At 53.2% G+C, this 21,566-nt stretch overlaps 1 protein-coding gene across 3 annotated transcripts in view; it reads right to left on the reverse strand.

Moving 5' to 3' along the window:
• Positions 1-21,566, reverse strand: part of PTDSS2 (phosphatidylserine synthase 2) — a 30,752-nt gene that overhangs the window by 3,779 nt on the left and 5,407 nt on the right. For all 3 annotated transcript variants that reach the window (XM_065065692.1, XM_065065691.1, XM_021297713.2), the window contains exons 2-10: positions 19,022-19,123; positions 14,910-14,992; positions 9,186-9,253; positions 6,954-7,088; positions 6,361-6,411; positions 5,725-5,838; positions 4,194-4,312; positions 3,486-3,600; positions 1,782-1,927 (exon numbers count right to left, since the gene is read on the reverse strand). In XM_065065692.1, the coding sequence (XP_064921764.1) occupies positions 1,782-1,927; positions 3,486-3,600; positions 4,194-4,312; positions 5,725-5,838; positions 6,361-6,411; positions 6,954-7,064 (656 nt within the window). In that variant the 5' untranslated portion in view covers positions 7,065-7,088; positions 9,186-9,253; positions 14,910-14,992; positions 19,022-19,123. The remainder of the gene's footprint in view (positions 1-1,781; positions 1,928-3,485; positions 3,601-4,193; positions 4,313-5,724; positions 5,839-6,360; positions 6,412-6,953; positions 7,089-9,185; positions 9,254-14,909; positions 14,993-19,021; positions 19,124-21,566) is intronic.

Below are 21,566 nucleotides of genomic sequence, written 5' to 3' on the forward strand. Positions count from 1 at the left end.
GTACGCCACGGAGAGCAGCTCCAGGAGCCACCCCTCTTCTTGGGCTGCTTCCGTTCTAGATACTTCATTGTCAGCATGCTCAGACCCAGCTCCTGAAAGCAAAGCCCTGCAACTGTCTGAGTTCTGAACCAGAGGAACTTCACTGCTCTCTAGACTGAACATGGCAGGGTTGCCTGCTGAGATCTGATCAGTTACCTCAGACAAAGCCGTCGCTACCAGCCAAGGCAACCAGCCATGTTTCTGACAGGGCAGGTCACGGCAATATTCCAAACTTTGTCCATTACAAACTCGAGCGAGTTTCCAGAAGGAAAAGGTGAGGGAGGATTCTCACACGCTGTCAGCCTGAGGTATGAGCTGCTCTGCACCAGCAGCTTCCCCCTGCAGCACAACAGGGAGAATCCAAAGCGGTCCCTTGGTTCCAAAGGACGTGCAGGCGCAAACGCACCCAGCTGAGCCAGTAAAACGGGAGAACATGACCTGAAACGCAGGAAGGGATCCACGTCCGGCTGCAAAAGCCTTCGCAGAGACGCTGGGTAAGCCCCGACACTGGGGTTTCTGCACGAGGAGGGCAGAGCCGGGACGCCCAGAGGCGAGGGGCTGGCACCGCGGGCACCGCGGCAGCGGGACGGCAGGCGGTGATGGCCATGGCGAAGCCACGCAGCTCAGGAGGAGTCTCTGCTGCCCCGATGGACTCGCGCTCATTCAAAGATGCCGACAAACCAAACCAGCAACGAGGCACTGGTGACTGATGGCTCCAAACCTCAGTGTGTGCCATGGGCTGAAACACAGCAAAGGAGTTTTTCCAAGCCAGCCGGGAGGAGCAGCAGGTTGTGAGCGGTGCTGAGGAGAGGAGCTCACCAGCCAGAGGCACGACCTCTTCTCACCCCGCAGCTGGAGGAGGGTCCCACACCAGCAGGTGCCACAGCGAGGGCAGGGGCAGCTGCCAAGCGTCCCCAGAGCCACCTACGCGAGGCTGGCCGGCCCTCGTCCCAGCGCGGGGTCACAGCCTCGCGAGGGAGCCCGATCCCCAGTGCTGCAGCCCTGAACGCTGGACACGGACACCGGCTGTGCTGCCCAGCGACAGCCATCGAACATCCCTGAGCCCGGACGGAGCCTTGGGCTTAAGAAGTGGGCTCAGGCAATCTGTGACGTCGCGACTAAAACGTAAAAGAAAACGTGGCTTTGAGAACAAAGCTTCCTCGGGTTTTAGGTGCTCTGCAGAAACAAAAGCAGCGAGGACACACATGATGCGTGAGAAGGACACACATGTTGTGTACGAGTGTGCTACAGAGGGTCCTCTGGTCTGTGAGAGGATATCAGGAGGATATCCCCCAGGGGACCAGCGGGAACACGGCTCCAGAAAAGCAGCACCTTGAGGAAACACTTCTTTTTTTAGTCTGGGCCCTGTTGTCCTTTGAAGGTCCACGTAAGGACTGCAGCTCCTGGCCACCGGTCTGCAGGCACCGTTCAGCACTGCTCTGCCCACGAGCCAGTGCGCGCCAGCTCATTCACACATCACGTTCTCAAAAGAGCGATCATTTACTAAAACTGAGGTTAAAACCAGTGCATGCAGAGTGCCCTTAACAACAGCTGTTCTCCAACCAGACATGGTCAGAATTCTACCTCCAAAACAGAAAACACATAGCAGATGCTTTGGGATTAGGTCTTTTTGTCCCCAACAAGCTGAACTATTGCCCTGAGAGGGATGCCAACAAGCTGGAGCAAATTCAAACCAAGGCAAGTGAAGCTCGACAGGGTATATACACAGGGGACTGGCTTACGGGTCGTCCATGAAGTCGTAGATCTCCCTCATAGCCACACCTCCCACATTGACAAAAAAGACGAGTCGCAACAGGACCAAGTAGTGTTCTGGTGGCATCCAAAGGACAAACTTCAAGTAGAACGTGTTCAGCTCTGCCAACAAAAACTGAGAGAAAGGACATTTTAATTACACTGCAAACTCCAGCGAAGGAAGCCGGGATCTCCCTCTCCCCGGCGCAACTCCCGCCGCCCTTTCACCACCGAGTCCCGCGCGGTGCTGCTGGGCACCAGCAGCCGCAGCCATCGCCAGCAGTCGGCTTTTTAACAGCCCGTGTGCTGGAAGAGGTATCAAAAACCCACAGCAGAAACCTGCACAGCCGCTGCCTCTGATTTTGCACAAGTTCACTGGGAGTTTGAAGTACCTGCACAAATACTGATAATGAATGCTGAAAAGCATTTTGCTGTCGTTTAAAATGTGGCTGAGGGAACCCGGGATACCCAGAGGCAGGAGCGGCACGTCCAGGGCTCTTTTGGGTCTGGTTTTACACAGTTACGCAAACCCCACTGCCCAAGCCAGCTCAGGAGAATTGTTCACGCGTTTCTAGTGAAGCGTTGGCGAGGGAGCTGCCCTGGCAACGTGAGCCCGTGAGCAAGCACACACAAGTTTCTCACTTCAAAAGAAATGATAACAAGTGGCATTAAGTGTTGTTTAATCCGAAAGAGTGAGCCAATACCTGGAGCTGCTCGTGAACCGCCAGCTGGAGCTGGGCTTGGCTCAAAGAAACAGCTCTATACCAAGGACTCCATGGGAACTCTCAGTTGCCAAATCTGCTCCAGCACCAGATCCCGGCTTTTCAGGGTACAAAGAGCTGGGAGTGAGCGCACAGCAACCGTCCGGGGAAGCATATTGATTTAATGCGGGCGCTTGACTTTGCTCTGGGAACCCCAGCAATCCGCTGCGCTATGGGAACTCGGCAGACACTTCGTGTCGCGGAAATCGGGCGACGTGAACTCGATCCAGCTGCCCGAGTTTGCCAAGTGCAGGCTGTTCTGGACACGCTGGGGCCTGCGGTCCCACAGCGGCGGAAACGCCACTGACGGTGAGCGGTGGGGGGTTTGCCAAACCAGCTGCGTGTCCCACTCAGACCGGGATGGGGAGCTGTGCTGACAGACCCCCCACTAACCACCGCATTTCATACCCTCACATTTCAAGGTGCTCAATGGCACGCTGCTCCAGCAACTGGCAAAAAATCAGTCGTGTCCTGCACCACAGCAGTAATACAGAAACTGATTAATGCCCGTGGGCTGCGGAGCCACTACAAGTGTCACACGGTGGTTCTGTTTTGCCCAGCGCTAATGTAGAGAGGTTTGGCCGCAGCCCCCTCCAGCTGTAGCGTGACCTGTATCTGCTTCAGCCCCACAGAAACCAGCCACTGCCACCCAAAGCCAATATTCCTGGCAGCAGCATGTACTTGCTGAATTACGTTCATAGTTTGTATCGCACACATTGCCAATCGACACTGTTCAGCCAGCAAGAACAAATATTTACGCGGTGAATCTGCCAAGTGTAAACCAGGCCTGGGAACAGCCCCTTTTCTGCAGGAATCAGGAGTGACCTCTCTCTTCCAGCCTCAGCTAGAGAAACATCACCGCCTCAGGGCCTCGGCCCGAGCTACCGCTTCTTACAGAGCACAGCGCCACAGAAGCCAGAGAAGCCGCCTTACGACGAAGATGATGCCGCAGACCGCCAGCCACCTGCGCAGGCTGGACGCCGGCTTCCACTCGAACTTCACCCAGCTGTACGGCGTGAACTGGAACACGATTCTCTTCATCTTACCCCTGCAAAAGAGCAGGGCACGCGCTTGTCCTTTCCATAAACAGCACACGAGACACACCCACTAACGTTCCCATTTGAGACACCAATTCAAAATGCCTCCATTTGCTCCGTAAAAATTACTACTAAACGAGATGAACATTCTGAGTTAAAGAGAAGCCTGTTGTTGGGACTATCACTCACACTTTGATATTCCCAGTTGGTATCGTAAGCAGTTTGCAGTTCTGCTTCGCTCAGCAGACTCACCGCACAACAGCACGGTTCATTACTGGTGCAGGACTACAGGGCTTCACGAAATGGCAGGTTTTGGTGTCCCAATTACTACGACGTTCTGATTACCAGGGCATGATTATTGGCACAAGGACCAAACAGATCCTTGCTGTGGATGGCAAAGTACAATCCTGACTTCGATTCCTGCCCCTCCCTTAGCAATTTCACTAAATAAGCTCATTTCCACAAGCCACTCTCATTCTTAGACACCAGGCAATGCTCGTGACAGGTATGAATTCTTTAATTCACGTGAATTCTAACAGAACAACCCTTTGACAATCAAGGTCTTTGCCCTTTGCCTCTGGATCTCCCTTCCCCACCGACTCACTTGTACGTAGGAATGTTCCAGAGCCCCTGCCACTTGTAGGTTTTCAGAGACAGCCACGACAGGGTCTTCATCCCGCAGTAGATTCCCAGCCCGTTGCACAAGATCACATCCATGATCCACTGGAAGGAGAAAACCGCAGTGAGGCTGGGGAAGGGAAGGTGTGCAGGCACACGGACAGACAGACAGACAGAACGCCCCAGCAGGAGCAGCCTCGGCTGCCCGGGGCTCCCGAGCAGCCGTGTCCAGAGCCGGCAGCTGCAGGTCCTGAGCACAGCAGACCTGCTCCCAGCCCCCGCTTGCTGGGAACACCTTCAGAAACACCAAAAACCCCACAAAACCCCGCAGAAATGGAACTGCTCCTCCAGCCTGGACTGTGCTGGGCCCAGAACTGACCACGCTCGCTGCCCGCGCTCCTCAGGCTGCCTCCCAACCCAGCGCTTGGCTCCAGGCTCAAAAGGCGAAAACAAAGCCGTGGTTTCTCGCCGTGCTCCGAGTGCCACGAGAGGGAGCGCTGGGGCTGCAAAACCCCTGGCTGTCCTCTGCGTTCTAACCCAAAGAGCCTTGATTCGAGAAGGGTTTTTGAAGGCAAACAGCTTTGTTTGATGTCTTTATACATAATGCATTTATTTTGATAAATACAACCATGTAGAAAATCATTACAAGCTTGGGAAAGAGCTTGTACTGTAAGAACAAAGACAAGCCCAGGTAACAGAAGCAGCAGAGCTGTGTGCCCTGAACACAGATAATTTGATCACTCTGGTAACAAATTTACATTTCATAGGGAAATAAAAAGTAATTTTTGAAGAGTGTGTCCCATGAAGCGATAGAGCTTGTTCTTCCACAGGGCAACGGGACCACAGCCGTGTCCCTGGCTTGAAAAACCACCCACGAGCAGGATTTTAGGATAAGGATGGTTACAGACCACCACGTGCAAAGGCCACACAGCTTTTCAGCACGGCCAACACCGAGCTTTTAAAAGCTTTTCTAAAGAAACCACTCCAGCAACTCTAAACACAGAAACATTCGCTGTGTTCAGCAAACACTGAAGATCGGCTTGCACAGAGGGGAGAGCTGGACACGAACCGCACTGAGCCTGTGGGGGCTGGTTCTTTGGTTTGTTTGGGCTTTTTTCTGTTTGGTTGGTCGGTTTGTTTTAAACAGGCAAGAAAAACCACCATCCGAAACCTCACACACAAAGTCTTGACCCTCCTCTTCATTTCAGATTTCACAGTTTGTACCACCACCAAACACTGGAAAGTTATCAGGTAAGGCTTCAGATTCTCCCTCTGATGCGAAAGGAGCTAAAGGCCATATTTAACCATGTGCCACAGTGTGAAAGCCCATGGAATGACAGGAGCAGTGCCAGCGGTCCCACAGACTCCCCGCGGAGCCGCAGCAGCGCTGCTGAGCTGCACAGTCACCCCTTCGGCCACACGCACGTGATACCGTTTAGTTCTCAGCACTTCCATCCCCTCCCTTTAGAGCAGACCCTGCATTTAGACACAGACACGCTGCCCTGTGCCGTACGTACGTGATCCCACCAGCACTCGCTGAAGTTGGGAAGCTGGTGCTCCAGGCTGTACTCCAGGAACTCAAACATCACGCTGATGATCATACACATCCACCAGTCCCGAATCATCAGCGTCTGCACAAAGGCAGGAAAGAGCTTTTCAAATATCCAGCACGCTTCAGAGCACACTGCACCCCGCGACAAACAGGGCCACGGGCTGAGCAGAACCAGGCACCGCGCACACGAACGCCCTTCAGAAATCTAAACCTAGAGGAGCTCCAGAAGCACCGTAAAGCCCGTCTGGGCAGCAATAGCTCGCACCGCACTCCCCACACGCCACATCCAAAGGCCATTCGAACACTTATCTTGCTACAGGAGGAAAGGTTTTTACTTTCATTGATCGGAGCTCAGAATGACTCCTGCTGGAGGAGGGAGCTCGTCAACGTAACGTCACTTTGGAAAGAAATGAGGTGACCTAACATGGTCCAGAGCAAAAACCCAGCCTTTCGTCTATTACGGACACTGAGTCTAGTTCACAGATGCCCGCCTAATGTCACTGATCCCAGAGGCTGCTGTCACTGAGACAGAAGCAGCCAGGCTCTAAAAGCAGAACAGTACTGGAACAGGGATGTATTGTAACACAAGAGTCATTCTTACCTTCAGGTACCAGCCAAAGAAGTGAGCAGGAACAAATCCATCCAGTTTGTCCTACAAACCAAGAGGAGAGTGTGGGTCACTTTGCACTACAAACAATAACCCATTAAAGCTCAGGTTTCTTCCAGGACAAATGCAGCAATTAACTTCAGTTGTGTCACATATAAATACTGGATGCATTTCATGAGATTCTCAGTTCTGGAGTACAAACAAGCCATCTGCAAAGCACCGTCGCTGTTCTGAGGGGCAGGAATTGGCCCTGGGACTGCACTGGCAAAGCGGAGCCCAGCTCCTAATGCGGAGTGCTGCGTTCCTTGCCTTCCAAGGGACAGAAGCAGAATATATCCAAGCCAGGGCAAGAACGTGCATTTCTCCATCAGATCCCCACCTTGCATCTAGCAGAGCTTCCTAAACCTACCAGCCCACATCTCCACCTGCTCAATGGGGAAGGTCGAGAGAAACCAGAACGCTGAAGAATCATGGCCTGCTCACCCAGCGCCCAAAAGACTCAGGAGCGCACTTGAACAGTTCAATTAAGCAATGTGTTACCAAACCACGGTCGGGGTCACCGCGCAGCGACTCTGCGTGTGTCTCACCCAGATGTTGTGAAACGGGTCGGTGCCGTTGCCGGGATCGTACACGAGGCAGTTTCCGCCGTAGTCTCGCTCTGGCAAAGGAACGCCCAGGTGTGGGTCGATGTACTTCATGAACTGCCGCCCGTCCTGCACCGTCTGCAAAGCAACACAGCCACGTCTCCTCGCCAGCAGTTTAACACACACAAAAGGACAAAGGTGATCAAGACCAACACTGTAGCCTCAGATGGGTGGTTTTTTTAAAATGTGTTGGAGAATATATGTAGACCTCAAAGCATCGCACAGCATATACACCTGACTGCCTGGGCCTCTTTCGCTAAATGACTACGGAATGAATTTAGGGTTTCTCAGAGATGAGAAATCAGTTTGTTTAGCTCCGTTCCCGAGCCCCCGTGCCCCCGCTGTCCGCTCCAGCCTGGCGACGGGCAGGAGGAAGCGGCCGGGACTCCGGAGAAGCTCATCTAACGCTGCAGCTCACGGCACAACACACGTACTGTAGCTTGCTCAATAAACCGCCATTTCAAACAAGGTCCCACTAGCAGCACAGGCAATAAACCTGCAGCAAACAGCAAGGAAGGAACGATCAAAATACTAGTTATAAGCAGTGACCAAAACTTGAGCTACCGCACTAAGAGCTCACATACACGTCTGCTGAGCATTTCCCAATGAAACTGCTCACGGTTGTGGATGCTGTTTTACACCACAAGTCGTGTAACATGTATGAGAGAGCAGCAGACAGCCAAAGCAGGGCAAGGCCAGAATTAGTTAACGGCAGTAATAACAATTACAGAAGAAAACCACTGGAGTCACATCGACTGTACGACAACCACGAGCGAGCCTGTGTTTGCTTTTCAGGAAGTCAAGTCACTGACGGACTCAGCGTAACCTTCACCTTGTCTAAAGCTCTGCAAAGCAGGGCTGCATTTTCAGGAGCCGAGCAGCAGCCGGGGCGCTGGGCACAGAACGGACTGCTCAGCTTCCCTGCTGGCATCTCAACTACAACCGTGCGATCAAAGGAAAATTACATGTATTATTCGCTCCGAAACAAACAAAAACGGACAGCTTAGTGTTCCTGAGAGCCTGGCACTGACTTGTGGGGAGGCTCAGGAAAGCCAAGCACAATGAAGTGCTGGAGCCAAAGGAAATCTGGGATTAGCTGGAAAGGCTTTGATCAACATCCGAAACTTGTTTGCAAAGCACATGTCCTATTCCAACAGGTGGCAGGTCCTGACACCATGAACTGCTTCCCCAGCTCACTTGGCCTCTAGAGGCAAAGGAAGAAAATTGCTCATCCCTCTGTCATCTCGAATGATTTTTAAAGCGACCTGACGAGCGTGTGCTGCTCCTTGCACAACAGGTTTAAAATACAGCGCACCAAAGGTTCCTAAGATGCCAGCAAGAAGGACCCGTCCGGAAACGAACTGGGGACTCAGACTGGAACCCAAGCCTGAAAAGCAGGCGGGCGTCTGACGGAACAGGACCGTTACCTCCATGGTTCGGTACCGCGACACTCCCGTTTGGCTTCAGATCAGGCTGAGATGACCCAGTCATTGGTCCGAGGAAAGCGGAGTCTCCTCCAGGACCTCGAGCTCTTCCTTGGCACTCGAACGTGATTTGCAGCGGTGTAAGTGCACACACGGCAACACCATGGTTGGGTAACAGTGCTGGTTCACTGTTCTCACCTACCAAAATATCCTACTGCACTTCTGAGAAGTCACAGAATCAAGCTCAGCTTACTAAAGGATGACGCTATGGTAAAAAATAACATGCTTGATCTGGAAGTACCAATAGCTCCTAGAAAACACATCATCCTCAGTTTGCTGCCGCTACACAAAGTCGTGTAAGACGTTTCAGTTTATTGCAAAAACAAAAGCTCAAAGCACTCAGCATGCCAGGTGAAAAGTATCTGGAAGCCCAGAGGAGTGGGCGGGCTGCAGGACAAGGACGGAGCCGTCCCCAGGAGCCCGGCCCAGCAGGGCCGCCAGCTCCCACCGCTCCAGCCAAACAACGCCGACCTGTTAGCACCCACCCAACAGCTCCCGGCTGCGGCTACGGCACACCGCAGGGAAATACTGTATGACGTTACAACTTGTCCTCAGTCTAGAAGTCGCACTAAATAGCACAACGACTGGCTGTCACAAAAACGTGAAATGCATCTCCCGCAGTCAGTCATCACACAGGATTTTACATCCACATTAGACCGGCATTCAGCAACCAGAGGTCGAAGTGACTTACCTGGAAGAGTATGAAGATGAGGAAGAGCTCGTAGACAACGCTGACACACAGCCAAAACCTCCAGTAAGCTACGGAAACAAACGGGACGTTAGCGAGCCTTCAGCAACAACCGCAGCCAATTGTGCGTTCACTGTAACATCACTAACGCTGCTCAAAGGGACGCTCCCACCATGGCACTGCAAACCCAGCATTTGTGTGTTCACCATTCTTCCTAAGGAGTAAGTGTGTAAATGTGCCAGAGCTGAGAACGGGCCAGGATCCGCTAGAAAGCGTCTCCAGCTGGTGAAGTGGAGATCGGGCAGAGAAAGATCCATCAGTGGACTATGGAGCTGCTGATTACTGTGTAGTGCCTGCACACCGGTGATGCCATGGAGGCAAAAACTGACCAGCTCCACCTCTGAAGAGACTAAATGCACACCAAGGAACTCGGCAAGGTTCCAAGGGGATGTCTACATCTCTCAGTAACATCACATACTGATCACTGTGGAATGATTTTGATGGACGTTCCTCCCGGTGTTTCCTGTTTACACCAATAAACCAGAGCTCTCCTTCCACAGGCACATCCAGGGGGAAAGCGGAAGGAGACAGCGGCTCCCGCGGCCGAGCGCGGACAGCGAGCGGCTCCCCCGCGGCGCTGGAGCCAAGAGCCTCCATCCGGCCGTGCGTCCCAGCTCCGAGGCAGCTCAGGTGTGTCACTGCTGGAAAGCAGGACCGCGACACCAATAGTGCAAGGACTGCAAACACACCTGCCAGCTCCGGACTTGAAAGCAATCAGCCGTGGTGCTGCGGAGCTTCCCAAAGGCTCACTTGCCCCCGAAACAACACGAAACGTTGTCTTTGCCAATTCAGACTCAAGTAGCAAAAAGAGTTCCACATTTTCCAAGCCGTCTCTACCAGCCTGGGCCTGACACCACCATTAAAACAGACAATGGGAGAAGGGCTGGCTTCTTTCAGCAAAGCTGCTGAATTCACGTCACCGAAATGGCCTGCTTTACACTGCCAGGGAAAAGAAACAAGGAGGTGGGGCCTGAGTTCAGAGCTCTAACAGCTGCCACGGGGAATCTGGAAGTTTTAAGAATGTCACTTCAAGTCTACAAATGTAATCGTCATTTCTCAATCATGCAATACAATGAAGTGTCTTCTTACAGGTCAGTCATTAGATAAAAAAGCAAACCCTCCTGTCTTTCTAGAATGCAGCTCGGGAAAAACAAGCAAAAGCCCTCCGTTGGTCACAGGACAGACTGAAGAGAACGTCTCCCCAAACCAGCACCACTGCGCTGCCAAAAACAGCTGGGCTTTTCCAATGCAAGTCTGCAGGATACAAACACGGTGGTGGCTTTTTTTAAAGTGATTATAAAGAATCAGTTTGGTTTGATAAGGTGCTGTCTGTCCTCCCCTATAATGCTGCGTCCCTTGAAGGATAAGCACCGCGTTCGAGGCAGAGCTGAGCGTTCGTTAACGTGATCCTTCATTAACACGATCCTCCCACGAGAGCAGAGCAGCTTCCCGCAGACCTGAGAACAGCCTGTGTGACCGGTCCACACTGCTCACAGCCACCAGCGTGCCACACCAGCTCTGAAGCGAGGTACACACCGCTCAAAAGCGCAGAACTCTAATCCTTCTGCGAGCCTGCCCTCTCCTGTGCGCGCAGGGCCCTGGTGCCGCGCAGCTGCTGAACGGGCTCAGCGAGAGCTCATCACAACGAAAGATCCCGTTAGCACTGAGCGTGCTCTCTTCCTGCTAAGTACCCAAGAGGTTTTGAAGACCACTTCACACATGTACACGTGCACCAGAAACAAGATGTTTCCCAAGCTGTACAAACACTGTGCTCTCTCTCCTCCTGGCCTGGCCCCAGCTCTAGCTATAGTTATTTCTGGCATGCCTCTAATATTTGTTTTCCTTACATGCACTTGTCACCACGAGCCTCCCTCAAACTACATCTATCTTCCTGATTAAGTAGACTTCAACTAATCATTTACACACGTACAGGGCAGTGATTACTGAGCCGCTGCCGCTGCAGGAGGCTGTGAGCCCCGATGAACACATAACAGGCGCTGCCTGCCTGAGCACAACCAGCGCCTGCCCGGCCTGTCCGCAGAGCTTCCAGCTCGCCCCGCGCCCCCGCAGAGCCTCCGTGAGCAACGGAAAGAAGCCTCCGGCTATTGGCCCAAGCAAGGCGCTTATCTGAGAGGGACTAAGCGTGTGCAAGCTGCGCAGGGCTGGCGGGAGCGGCAGGACGGGGCGGGAGAGCTGTCTGCTCAGCAAACGCTGCTCCGGGGCTGCTCCGGCACGGGGCTCACGCGGCAAGTTCAGGTTCAAAGGCAGCGCTGGGACACGACGGGCAAGCCCTTCACACCCCTCCTAGCTCTGCGGGGCAGTCCTGTGCTTCTGAGCTAATGCTGAACACATTCAACGCTGTGCTAGGATAGAAAAACAGGAGTTAAGTTCAGCTTGTCCAAATCCCCACAAAGAGTCATTTATTCCACCCGACCAGTGAAAAAGCAGCCGGTTAGTACCACTGTCCCAGCACATTACAGTATCACAGTATGTTTGGGATTGGAAAGGACCTCAGAAGATCGTCTAGTCCAATCCCCCATGGAGCAGGAACACCCAGATGAGGTTACACAGGAAGGTGTCCAGGCGGGTTGGAATGTCTGCACAGAAGGAGACTCCACAACCCCCTGGGCAGCCTGGGCCAGGCTCTGCCACCCTCACCCCAACAAGTTGCTTCTCATATTTAAGTGGAACCTCTTGTGTTCCAGCTTGATCCCATTACCCCTTGTCCTATCATTGTTTGCCACCGAGAAGAGCCTGGCTCTGTCCTCGTGGCACTCACCCTTTATATATTTATAAGCATTAACAAGGTCACCCCTCAGTCTCCTCTCCTCCAAACTAAAGAGACCCAGCTCCCTCAGCCTTTCTTCATAAGGGAGGTGCTCCACTCCATCAACTTTGTTGCCCTGCACTGGACCCTCTCCAACAGTTCCCTGTCCTGCTGGAACTGAGGGGCCCAGAACTGGACACAATACTCCAGATGGGACCCTCTCCATTTCTGCAAAAGCAGCGCTGAGCACCCAGAGGCCTGATGTGCGCCAGGAGCGGTCGGCACGGGGCAGACCGCGCGCCGTCCCCTGGACACAGCCCTACGGAAAGCATTTCTCCTCTAGAGCGACAAACCGCCCCACGCGGCCGCAGCTCCCCAGAGCCTCACCCTCCGCTCCCCACGCGCCTCGTGCTCTCATCTGTCGAGTCAAAATACCTGCTGGCACAGGCTGCGAATATTAGAAGCTGTTTCTTAGGGCATTAATAACTGTCATGGAAAATGTCTTTAAAATTACAATGTGGGCATGTTATCTTGACAACGACAATAAAGCATCATTAAGCTCTTCCAACACTGGGCCATTTGCACGTGCCAGGCTCCATAAAAGGAGCTGGCAATAAGAATGAGGAATGTCTTTTATTGCAAACACTAAAAAGTCATCGTGTTGACACTGACTCGATCCACGATTAATTTTATGATGACATGCATTACACCCCCCAAAGCTGGGTGTTCCCCACCAATGAACAGACCCCCAAGCTGAGTTTAAGGTCATCCCCTGTACAGCGCTGCTCCCTGGCTCCAAGCACTGCTCCTCCTTTGCTAGGAGGTTCGGATGGAACCACAGGCCTTCAAGCCAACGGTTTACAGGAAGGAAATGGAAAATGGGATAAAAACCAGCTTAAGTTTGTAAAGAAGTCTTGCCTAAATACTCACATACCTGTTCTCATCATAATCCTACATTTCTGAACTATGGTAAGGCAGCTGGTGCAGGTCCACGCAGCACATTATTCGTTCAATTAGAGAAAATCGGGGGGGTGTTGAAACGAGCAGTAAAATGGTGCAGCTGGATGAGCCACTGGCTGAAGCTGACAGCGCCAGCAGCAGGAAGGCGGGCTGGCGAACGGCGCCGACGCGGGGCCCACACGGTTTCATTAACGGCCTTAGGGAAAAGTAAGTGAATAACGCAAAGCCAGGGAGCAGCAGCAGGGAAGGCAGGGCCAGCGGAGAGAAGTGCAGCTGACCTCAAAGGCCCAGGGCAGCGCAGCGGCTCAGAACGCAGCTTCACACCCGGAACCGGTGAGTTTTCCAGCTGAACCGGGCTCGTGCTGCCCGCCAGCACCCGGCGATCGCTGTAACACAGCGGGAAAAGCAGGAGCAGCACACAGACGGACGGCAGGGCTGCCTGGCACCGGGAAGCACTGACACCGTCACACAAACACAGGAGCTCTCACACCTGCACCATCCTACTCGTTCTGGACAGCCACCTCAAAGTGAAACACCCCAAGAGAGGGACTACCGAAACGCTATGGGGAAAGCAGGCTTATATTCGGAGGGGAAACTAAGAGCAAAACTTGTTGCCTCAGCAAAATTTGTTTGCTTTGGGAAAACCAACAGTGAGCTGGCGTGTGTGAGCTGTGTGTAAATAAACCAGGTGGACAGACAAGGAGTAAGAAGAGCTATTTAAATAGAACATTAGGCACAAAAAATGAAGTACCTCTGAGCCGGTCAGAACTGGGTACGCACACACTGCATAACAGGGCTCCGAAAATCAGCCAGGAGGAGCAGTGTGGAACCGAGCTCCTGCGAAGCTGCGGCTTGAGGAGCCCATGTAAGTTGTGACGTGACCGCGGTGACCCACAGCTTCCTCCTGCCCTATAACTGGCAGCGGCCTGTGCCGCGGTGCCTTCCCGGTGAGATCTTCTCCTGGAACGGCACCGCTCGGCCAAGGTCAGGGGCTCGCTGCCCAAACGGCCTGTAACGGGAGAGCTGGCGGGAGCTGCCAAGAGCCCCGGGACAGTGGGCGGACTGACACCTTCAAACAGGCACCGCCCGTCCTGCTGCGGCCGAGGGGCCCTCAAACCGCCCTGCACACCGTCCCCAGCGGGCTGGAGACGGGGGGAGCCAAGGCCAGAGGCAACACGAACACACGCGGTATTTGACGTGACTGAACACGGGGGAGGTGGCTCGGTCGCCCTGTCGGTGGAGGATTTGCTGGCGCTGCCGGACAGGGGGCAGGCGCCGGCTCGCTCTGCGCCGCAGCTCACTGCACAGATCTCTGCTCCCCGGGCTCTCCCATCCAACCGGTACCACTTTGGTGTAGGGAATAAAAATGACAAAACCACCGGATGTTCTACAACTGAGAGCACCCAAATACCACTGGTGTCCTTAGAAGGAGGAATTTGTTGTACAAGAGGAACCAGAATCGACTGTAACAGCAGGGAAAGGCTAAAAACTGCTCTTTCGTGAAATGCAAACTTGTGCATAAAGCCCTAGGTTTGCAGAGGTGTGCTGTGGGCACTGCTCCAGAACACAGCCCGCTCTATTGAGGTTCCTCATGCAGAATAGCATCCCTAAACTGGAACGTTCAGGTTTTGGCATAAGAAATACCTGGACCTTTATCTGACCGTAGGAGAGCTTAATGCTTTCAGGAATATTATGTAAGCCTATATAAATTTGCTTAATTCTTTCCCAGTGATCCACATCTGAAAATAAGCCAAACGATCCACGATATCAAAATATCTGGGTGGAAGCTGGGAAGCTATGCAGTAAGTGTGCAGTGTTAATTAAGCTACACTATTATTATTTAAATTACCACTTACCTTCTCTACAAGTAACCCAAATATTTAGGCTCACCATAAACCATTTACCCAAAATATCTGAGTGACTTAAGTGACTGAAATTACCTGGATGAGGTCTTGAAAATGGTCCATCTTTAGCTTGTGTAACTCCGAAACACAGGAAAACCAAAATACTGGCAACGATGCCTCTGAAAGGGAAAACAGCACAACGTGATTTGTTGCTCCACGTTCCTCTAAGTCTGCGATCCTATTCCCCTGCTCGAGCGCCGGCCGAGACGAGCAGCGGCCCCGCGGGCACGTGGCGCCCTTCGCCCCGACCGGTGCGACTCTCGACTGCAACCAAACGGGCTGTTTGCAGGAGCCACAGACACCCAGCATTTTGCTTTCATTGAGAACGTGTTCCATAGCAGAAGCAACAGCAGACCATTCATGTGTCAAACACTTCAAAACAGAACACAAAAGGCTCTATAAAAACTATTTTGCAACAGTCACCTCTGAGTATAAAATGTTGGTGCTTCCTGAAAGCGAAAATGGCTTTTATTTGACAGATGTAACTCAGTTATTTTGGTTGCTGGGAAGGAAGAGAAACAGCTACGGAATGAAAACAGCGAATAGATAGTTCTGTCATGATTTTCAAAGATGAAAACACTAAAAGGGTTTTCAGCCGATCTCAAATAAGGAGACTATTTGGCGTTTTGAGTCACTAGTCTGTATTTGGAAACAGCGGGACTACACCTGTACAGAAAGGCTGCATTCCGAGCCGCGGTACAGCACGGGTGTCCCTGTTGCTGCCACCACGCTCAGCCATGAACCACGGTGTCCAAGGTGATGGCTTCAGGCCTCCTGAGGGCCATTAACTTCCTGAACCTGCAGCCCCACGGGAACCCGCAGTTACGCTCCTTTTCTAAAGTGCGCCCTCGGCCACAGCAGATGCAGCGCTGTGCTGAAAGAAGCTGGAGGTTCAGCTATTTTGTTTTATGTCAGGTTTTGAAGAAAATCACAGATCTGCATGACAACCCTGCCAGCTCCATTATGACTTTCCCTGCGGTAACTAGGTTTGTCCCCTAGCGGCACGGCACGGCACGGCACGGCACGGCACGGCACGGCCTCCTCGGGCCCCGGCCAGAGCCGCGGTGGCAGCGCCACGGCCGGGTGCCGGCGGGCGCTCCTACACACCACCCCGGCAGCCCCAAAGGACGCGGCCAGCGCACCTTCTGGAGCGGCACATCGGGCGGACGCCCATAGGAAACGCGCCTACCGAAATCATTGTAGCACTTAACCAAGCAAGAACGGGAGAACAACAGTTTCGTTAGCACAAACAAGCTATTGTGTGCGTTATTTTGAGAGCTGATTCAGAGCCACTAGACAATGAAGCTTGTCTGTGTCTGTACGTCACCCTTTGTTCCAGGCTCTTAACGTGACATCTCCCTGCCCCTTCCCTGTCCCACCTCCAGCACTGTGACTGGTACAATCCCCTCGGTGGCACCTCCAGCTGCAGAACCGGTAGATCACACGTATCACATCAATATCCGTGTGCACAATCCTAGTGACCTTGGACTAGATTTACACATAAAACATTTCTATAAATCTTATCTTGAAAAAAACGTCCCCCTTCAATATTGCCCTAATGTGTTGCAGGAAGAAAAACGGCACTGAAACGTCAGCGCACAACCAAACACAAATCTCAGCTACACGCACCACACCCTGTGATCCCACAGGCTCACGCTCTGCTTTGTGCCCATCATCTCTGCTGATGGTTCATCCCCTGAGCCCGCCCCTCACCCTGCCCACGCCTGCCTCTGCGGCCACGGGATGAAGCACTTCCACATGGGAGAAGATGGGATGCGGTGACAACCTCCTGCTGGCACCCCTCAGCAAGCGGGGAACAGCGGGGGCTGAGCGCCGGCAAGCGCGGGTTGAGCCTTTGCAGCCAAGCAGCGCAACACTGCTCCACTGTCGGTGTGCAGCGCTCGGAAGTAAAGGAACACGACAGCCAGGGACGCTGCTCAGCCGTAACGCGACGCCTTCCGCTCATTAAGCGGGCAAGTGTTCCCGGGAAATATTTGCACACAGTGACAGCCTCATGCGGGCCAAAATTTTACATCAAAACACACAATAGCTCCACGTTAAGACTGAAAAAGACCGCAGGGTAGGATAAGGTATTTTAAGTTATGGGAAAAAAAGTGAAAATTTGGGATACAGATATATTTATGCATGTTGTGACCATCTCACCTCTGCTCTGAAATGCCTCTTTTTGTTCAAATAGACACTTAGAGAGCCACGTAGAATTGGTTGGGATCAACGAGATGTAAGAAAGCAGCAGACACATGGATGCTAGAGAAGGTAAGAACAACGGCTGGGACGTGATTTGAGCTGGGATCCTTCAAGCTTAGTGGTGCTAAACTTGGCCTAGTGCTTACCGCAAAGACCTTGGGAAAGAGATTAAACTGAGCCCCGGCGGGAGCTCGCGGAGCACGGGCCGGGCAGGGGAAGGTGCCGATCACCAGACCCTCCGTGCGCTGTCACCGGGCCAGGGGAAGCGGTGAGGCTCAGGAAAGGCCAGGGACTCGTGCGCTCTGTCTGCGCCGATCTTGGGTTGGCAGGAGCAATGATTTGGCAGATAACCACCACCTCAGAACTCCGCACGTACCTGCAACGACTGTGGCAACAGCACCAGGATGCAGTGTGTGAGCAGACAGAGATGAGTCCTCCAACACCAACACCAAACCCCATGTTCAGAGGACTGTAACCATTCTCAGGATGCTGCTCATCAAGGGGTTGTACAGTCAGAGATGCAGAAGGGAGCAGAGAACATTCGCTACTCGTTGCCGGTATGATGCTGTTCAATTGATTTTACCAACTGGACACATTATTCCCTGCACTGAATACGCAGAAAGCAACCTCTATTTCACGCAAGAAAGGTCACTCTGCTGGTTAATCTTCTCTGGTTTGGTTTATGAAAGCAGTAGAGGCTCTAATCTCCATAATAAGATGTGGCGCTGGGTGACCTCAGATCTGTATTACTGCCCGGTGATGTGTCATCACTTCTCTTTCAGCTGCCCCCCTCTCCCCCCGCCCTGTCACTGCACAGGGTGTCCCCTCTGTCCACTCCCCACACGCGCCCACTGGACGGGGAGTAAACCGGCACTGGTTCACACGAAGCCGTGCAGAACCCCCCAGCTCCACCACGTTCCGGCCCGTTCCATCCCACCCCATACAAACACAAACCCCCCGCCTGGCACACGCGTGAGGGGGAGTCACATTAACTCCAGCTGTTGGGTACCTGACAGGAGAACCACCAGGATTAACCCAGGAAACACCCGCACTCCTGCATCTCCGCACCAACGAATACTACATCCTGAGTCACTTAGATCCTTTAATGGCAAGGGGAAAAAACCACCATGATATTTAAGAAACCAGACTGGGAGAAACCAGAATTGTTTCCATGCTCATAGCAAGGATGCTTCGCGGTCTGTAAGCACGTTTAATTTTTAAAATATCCTTACATTTTTAAAAGACCACTTTTCTTCCCCCTTTTTGCTCCCTAACGTAATTCTTCAAAAAGAGGAGAAATTCAACTACATTTAATCAGTTTAAATTACGGTAGAAACGGATCATGCAGGTAAGACATCTCATTCCGAGTTTCAAAGAGTTCCCCTTTGGGCTACAAGTTCTCCTGTTGATTTTCAATGAGTAATGATCTGTATTGAAATCTGGAACATCATTTTACAAAATGGGCTTAAGTCAGACTAATTCAGTCACAGCTGACATAATTCAGAAAGTGAGGTCGTTCTACAAAAGAGCAGCAGAATCACTGCCAGACAAACAGGCAGTACTGCAGGCCCTAGGGCGAGTTTTGTGTCGTGTGCTAAATCACACACGGCAGGCACCAGCTATGGCACACAGTGATGCTAAACTGATTACAAACTAGATTCCAGGACCAGCATCAAAGGAGCTTATAGACTTATGCCTGCGTTTGTCATTTTGCGAGGGGTCGGGCGTCTAAAGGAGTTAACGCAAAGGTCATTTGAGGTACCTTGTCCACAAGGTAAAAGCACGTATGGTAACGTTCATATCGCAACCCTGTTCTTATATTCACCATACGGAAACGCTGTGTCACACACTTGGTGTTGTAGGCTGTGTGCTGGGGGGTTATGTCACACACTCACCTCTTGGTGTTGCAGGCTGTGTCCTGGGGGGTTATGTCACACACTCACCTCTTGGTGTTGTAGGCTGTGTCCTGGGGGGTTTCTTCAAGCAAGGTTACGTAGCCCAGCGCACACGTGAGGATGAACAAGACTGTTAAGGTGTGAGCTCTCCTGCGATTTAGAAGAGAGAAAATGGAATCAGGAAGCAGAACACCTCACATCTTCACCCGCCGGCAAAGGCGCAGTGTGTCTGCCCAGCGGTCGGTAACAGTACGGCAGTTTTTGGTGGTGCACAGCACAGGAATCAGAGCTTTGGCTGGCGCTGGCGCGGCTCCAAGCCCCACACGGCAGCTTGCACAAGAACGGGCCCGGCTCCCCTCCCCGCGCTCGGGGTTAAGGAACGTTCGGACAAACACCTGCTGGTGAGCAGGAGCAACTTGAGGAAAACCAGCACCAATATCTAGTTCTAAAACCCTGCAGGTTTCCCTCCTGGTTGTCAGGTACATCCTCGACGGTGCTGCCGCACAGCTCTGTTTCAAAGCCTCTCAACAAGAACTGCGGCAGACTGAGAAGACTAAATGGAAGGGAATTCACTCTATAGACATGGGAATTACACATTGCAAGCAAAACCAGTCATTTAAAAGGAAAAAAATCTGGAAGAGAACAGTCGCGGTTGTCAGAATGACGATGCTGCCTCATTTCCAGTAACTCGTACAGCTCCATCTCAGCCCCGAGGAGCCGGCCAGGCTGACGGCCAGAGGGCACTGCCGGGGTTACTGCCCGCAGAGCCGCCCACGGCCGGTTCTGTGCCAGCGGCTTCCACTGAACCCCCCGGTGCAGCCGGTTCTGTGCCAGCGGCTTCCACTGAACCCCCCGGTGCAGCCGGTTCTGTGCCAGCGGCTTCCACTGAACCCCCCGGTGCAGCCGGTTCTGTGCCAGCGGCTTCCACTGAACCCCCCGGTGCAGCCGGTTCTGTGCCAGCGGTTTCCACTGAACCCCCCAGTGCAGCCGGTGCTGGTGCGGGGTTTCCACTGAACCCCCCAGTGCAGCCGGTGCTGGTGAGGGGTTTCCACTGAACCCCCCGGTGCAGCCGGTGCTGGTGAGGGGTTTCCACTGAACCCCCCAGTGCAGCCGGTGCTGGTGAGGGGTTTCCACTGAACCCCCCGGTGCAGCCGGTGCTGGTGAGGGGTTTCCACTGAACCCCCCGGTGCAGCCGGTGCTGGTGCAGGGTTTCCACTGAACCCCCCGGTGCAGCCGGTGCTGGTGCAGGGTTTCCACTGAACCCCCCAGTGCAGCCGGTGCTGGTGAGGGGTTTCCACTGAACCCCCCAGTGCAGCCGGTGCTGGTGAGGGGTTTCCACTGAACCCCCCGGTGCAGCCGGTGCTGGTGCGGGGTTTCCACTGAACCCCCCGGTGCAGCCGGTGCTGGTGAGGGGTTTCCACTGAACCCCCCAGTGCAGCCGGTGCTGGTGAGGGGTTTCCACTGAACCCCCCGGTGCAGCCGGTGCTGGTGAGGGGTTTCCACTGAACCCCCCAGTGCAGCCGGTGCTGGTGAGGGGTTTCCACTGAACCCCCCGGTGCAGCCGGTGCTGGTGAGGGGTTTCCACTGAACCCCCCGGTGCAGCCGGTGCTGGTGAGGGGTTTCACCGAAGCCCCGGAGCAGCCATTCCGCGGTGGCTGACTGCAGCACGTGTGCCTCCTGATTGCGAGCCATCTAGGATATTCTCACCTTGCACTGTCTGCTCTCTCTTTTAATTTACGGCTGCACGTTCCTTTCCTGCTGAGAACCTTTTCCTGTTGTCAGGGGGAACCGGCCAGTTCAGGACAGGTCACAAGGCGTGAGTTCGGTGTTAAAGGACCGCACAACATCCCTTAACACAGGTATAAAGCATGAAGCTTAGAGAAAAGAAAAACTGTGAATGAAAAGAACTGTTTGACAAGTATTTGTATGTACCTATCTTATATTTTCTTTCTGTATCATTTTGTAACAGAAGCTAGCATTACATTTTGGGTTTTTTGCCAGAAGACCAAAGTCTCTATGTATTCAAGTTGTACCGCGTGATATACCAGAGATCACCCGGGATTTCTGAGAAGCCCCCCGGTTTCCCTCCAAAGCCGCCAGTACCCTGTGGAAGCGCTCTGCGGGTTGGGTGAGCGCTACTCTGCGCCACAGCCCCAGCCTCACCCAGCCCGGGCACGTCTCCCAGCAGCCGTCATCCCGCCGGGCACACGTGCAACACCCGTAAGCAGGTCAGCCCTCTTCCGCCGCTGCCCAAAAGGTGCTCGGCACTTATCGCTAACCTTCCGCGCACCCAGAGCACACGGGCTGAGCGGCGCCAGAAAGAAAACAAAACACCCCAAAACACAACGGAACAACCCGGCCAAAATCCCACCGCAAACAGAAACACAAAACAAAGAGAACCCACGAATGCCTGCAAAAGTAGCAAGGAATCAACGCGTAAAAAGAAATGGATGTAGCTATGGAATGGCAGGCGACCCGGCCATCGCACACTTGATGTTCACTGAACGAGCACAAGACTCGGGGCCTCTTTTGTCATCTACAACCTAAACACCCAAAGGGGCAGCAGAGCAGGGGACTGAATTCAGCGCTCCCA

This window comes from Columba livia, chromosome 5 (genome assembly GCF_036013475.1).
Source record: "Columba livia isolate bColLiv1 breed racing homer chromosome 5, bColLiv1.pat.W.v2, whole genome shotgun sequence".
In the NCBI taxonomy this organism is placed as follows: domain Eukaryota; kingdom Metazoa; phylum Chordata; class Aves; order Columbiformes; family Columbidae; genus Columba; species Columba livia.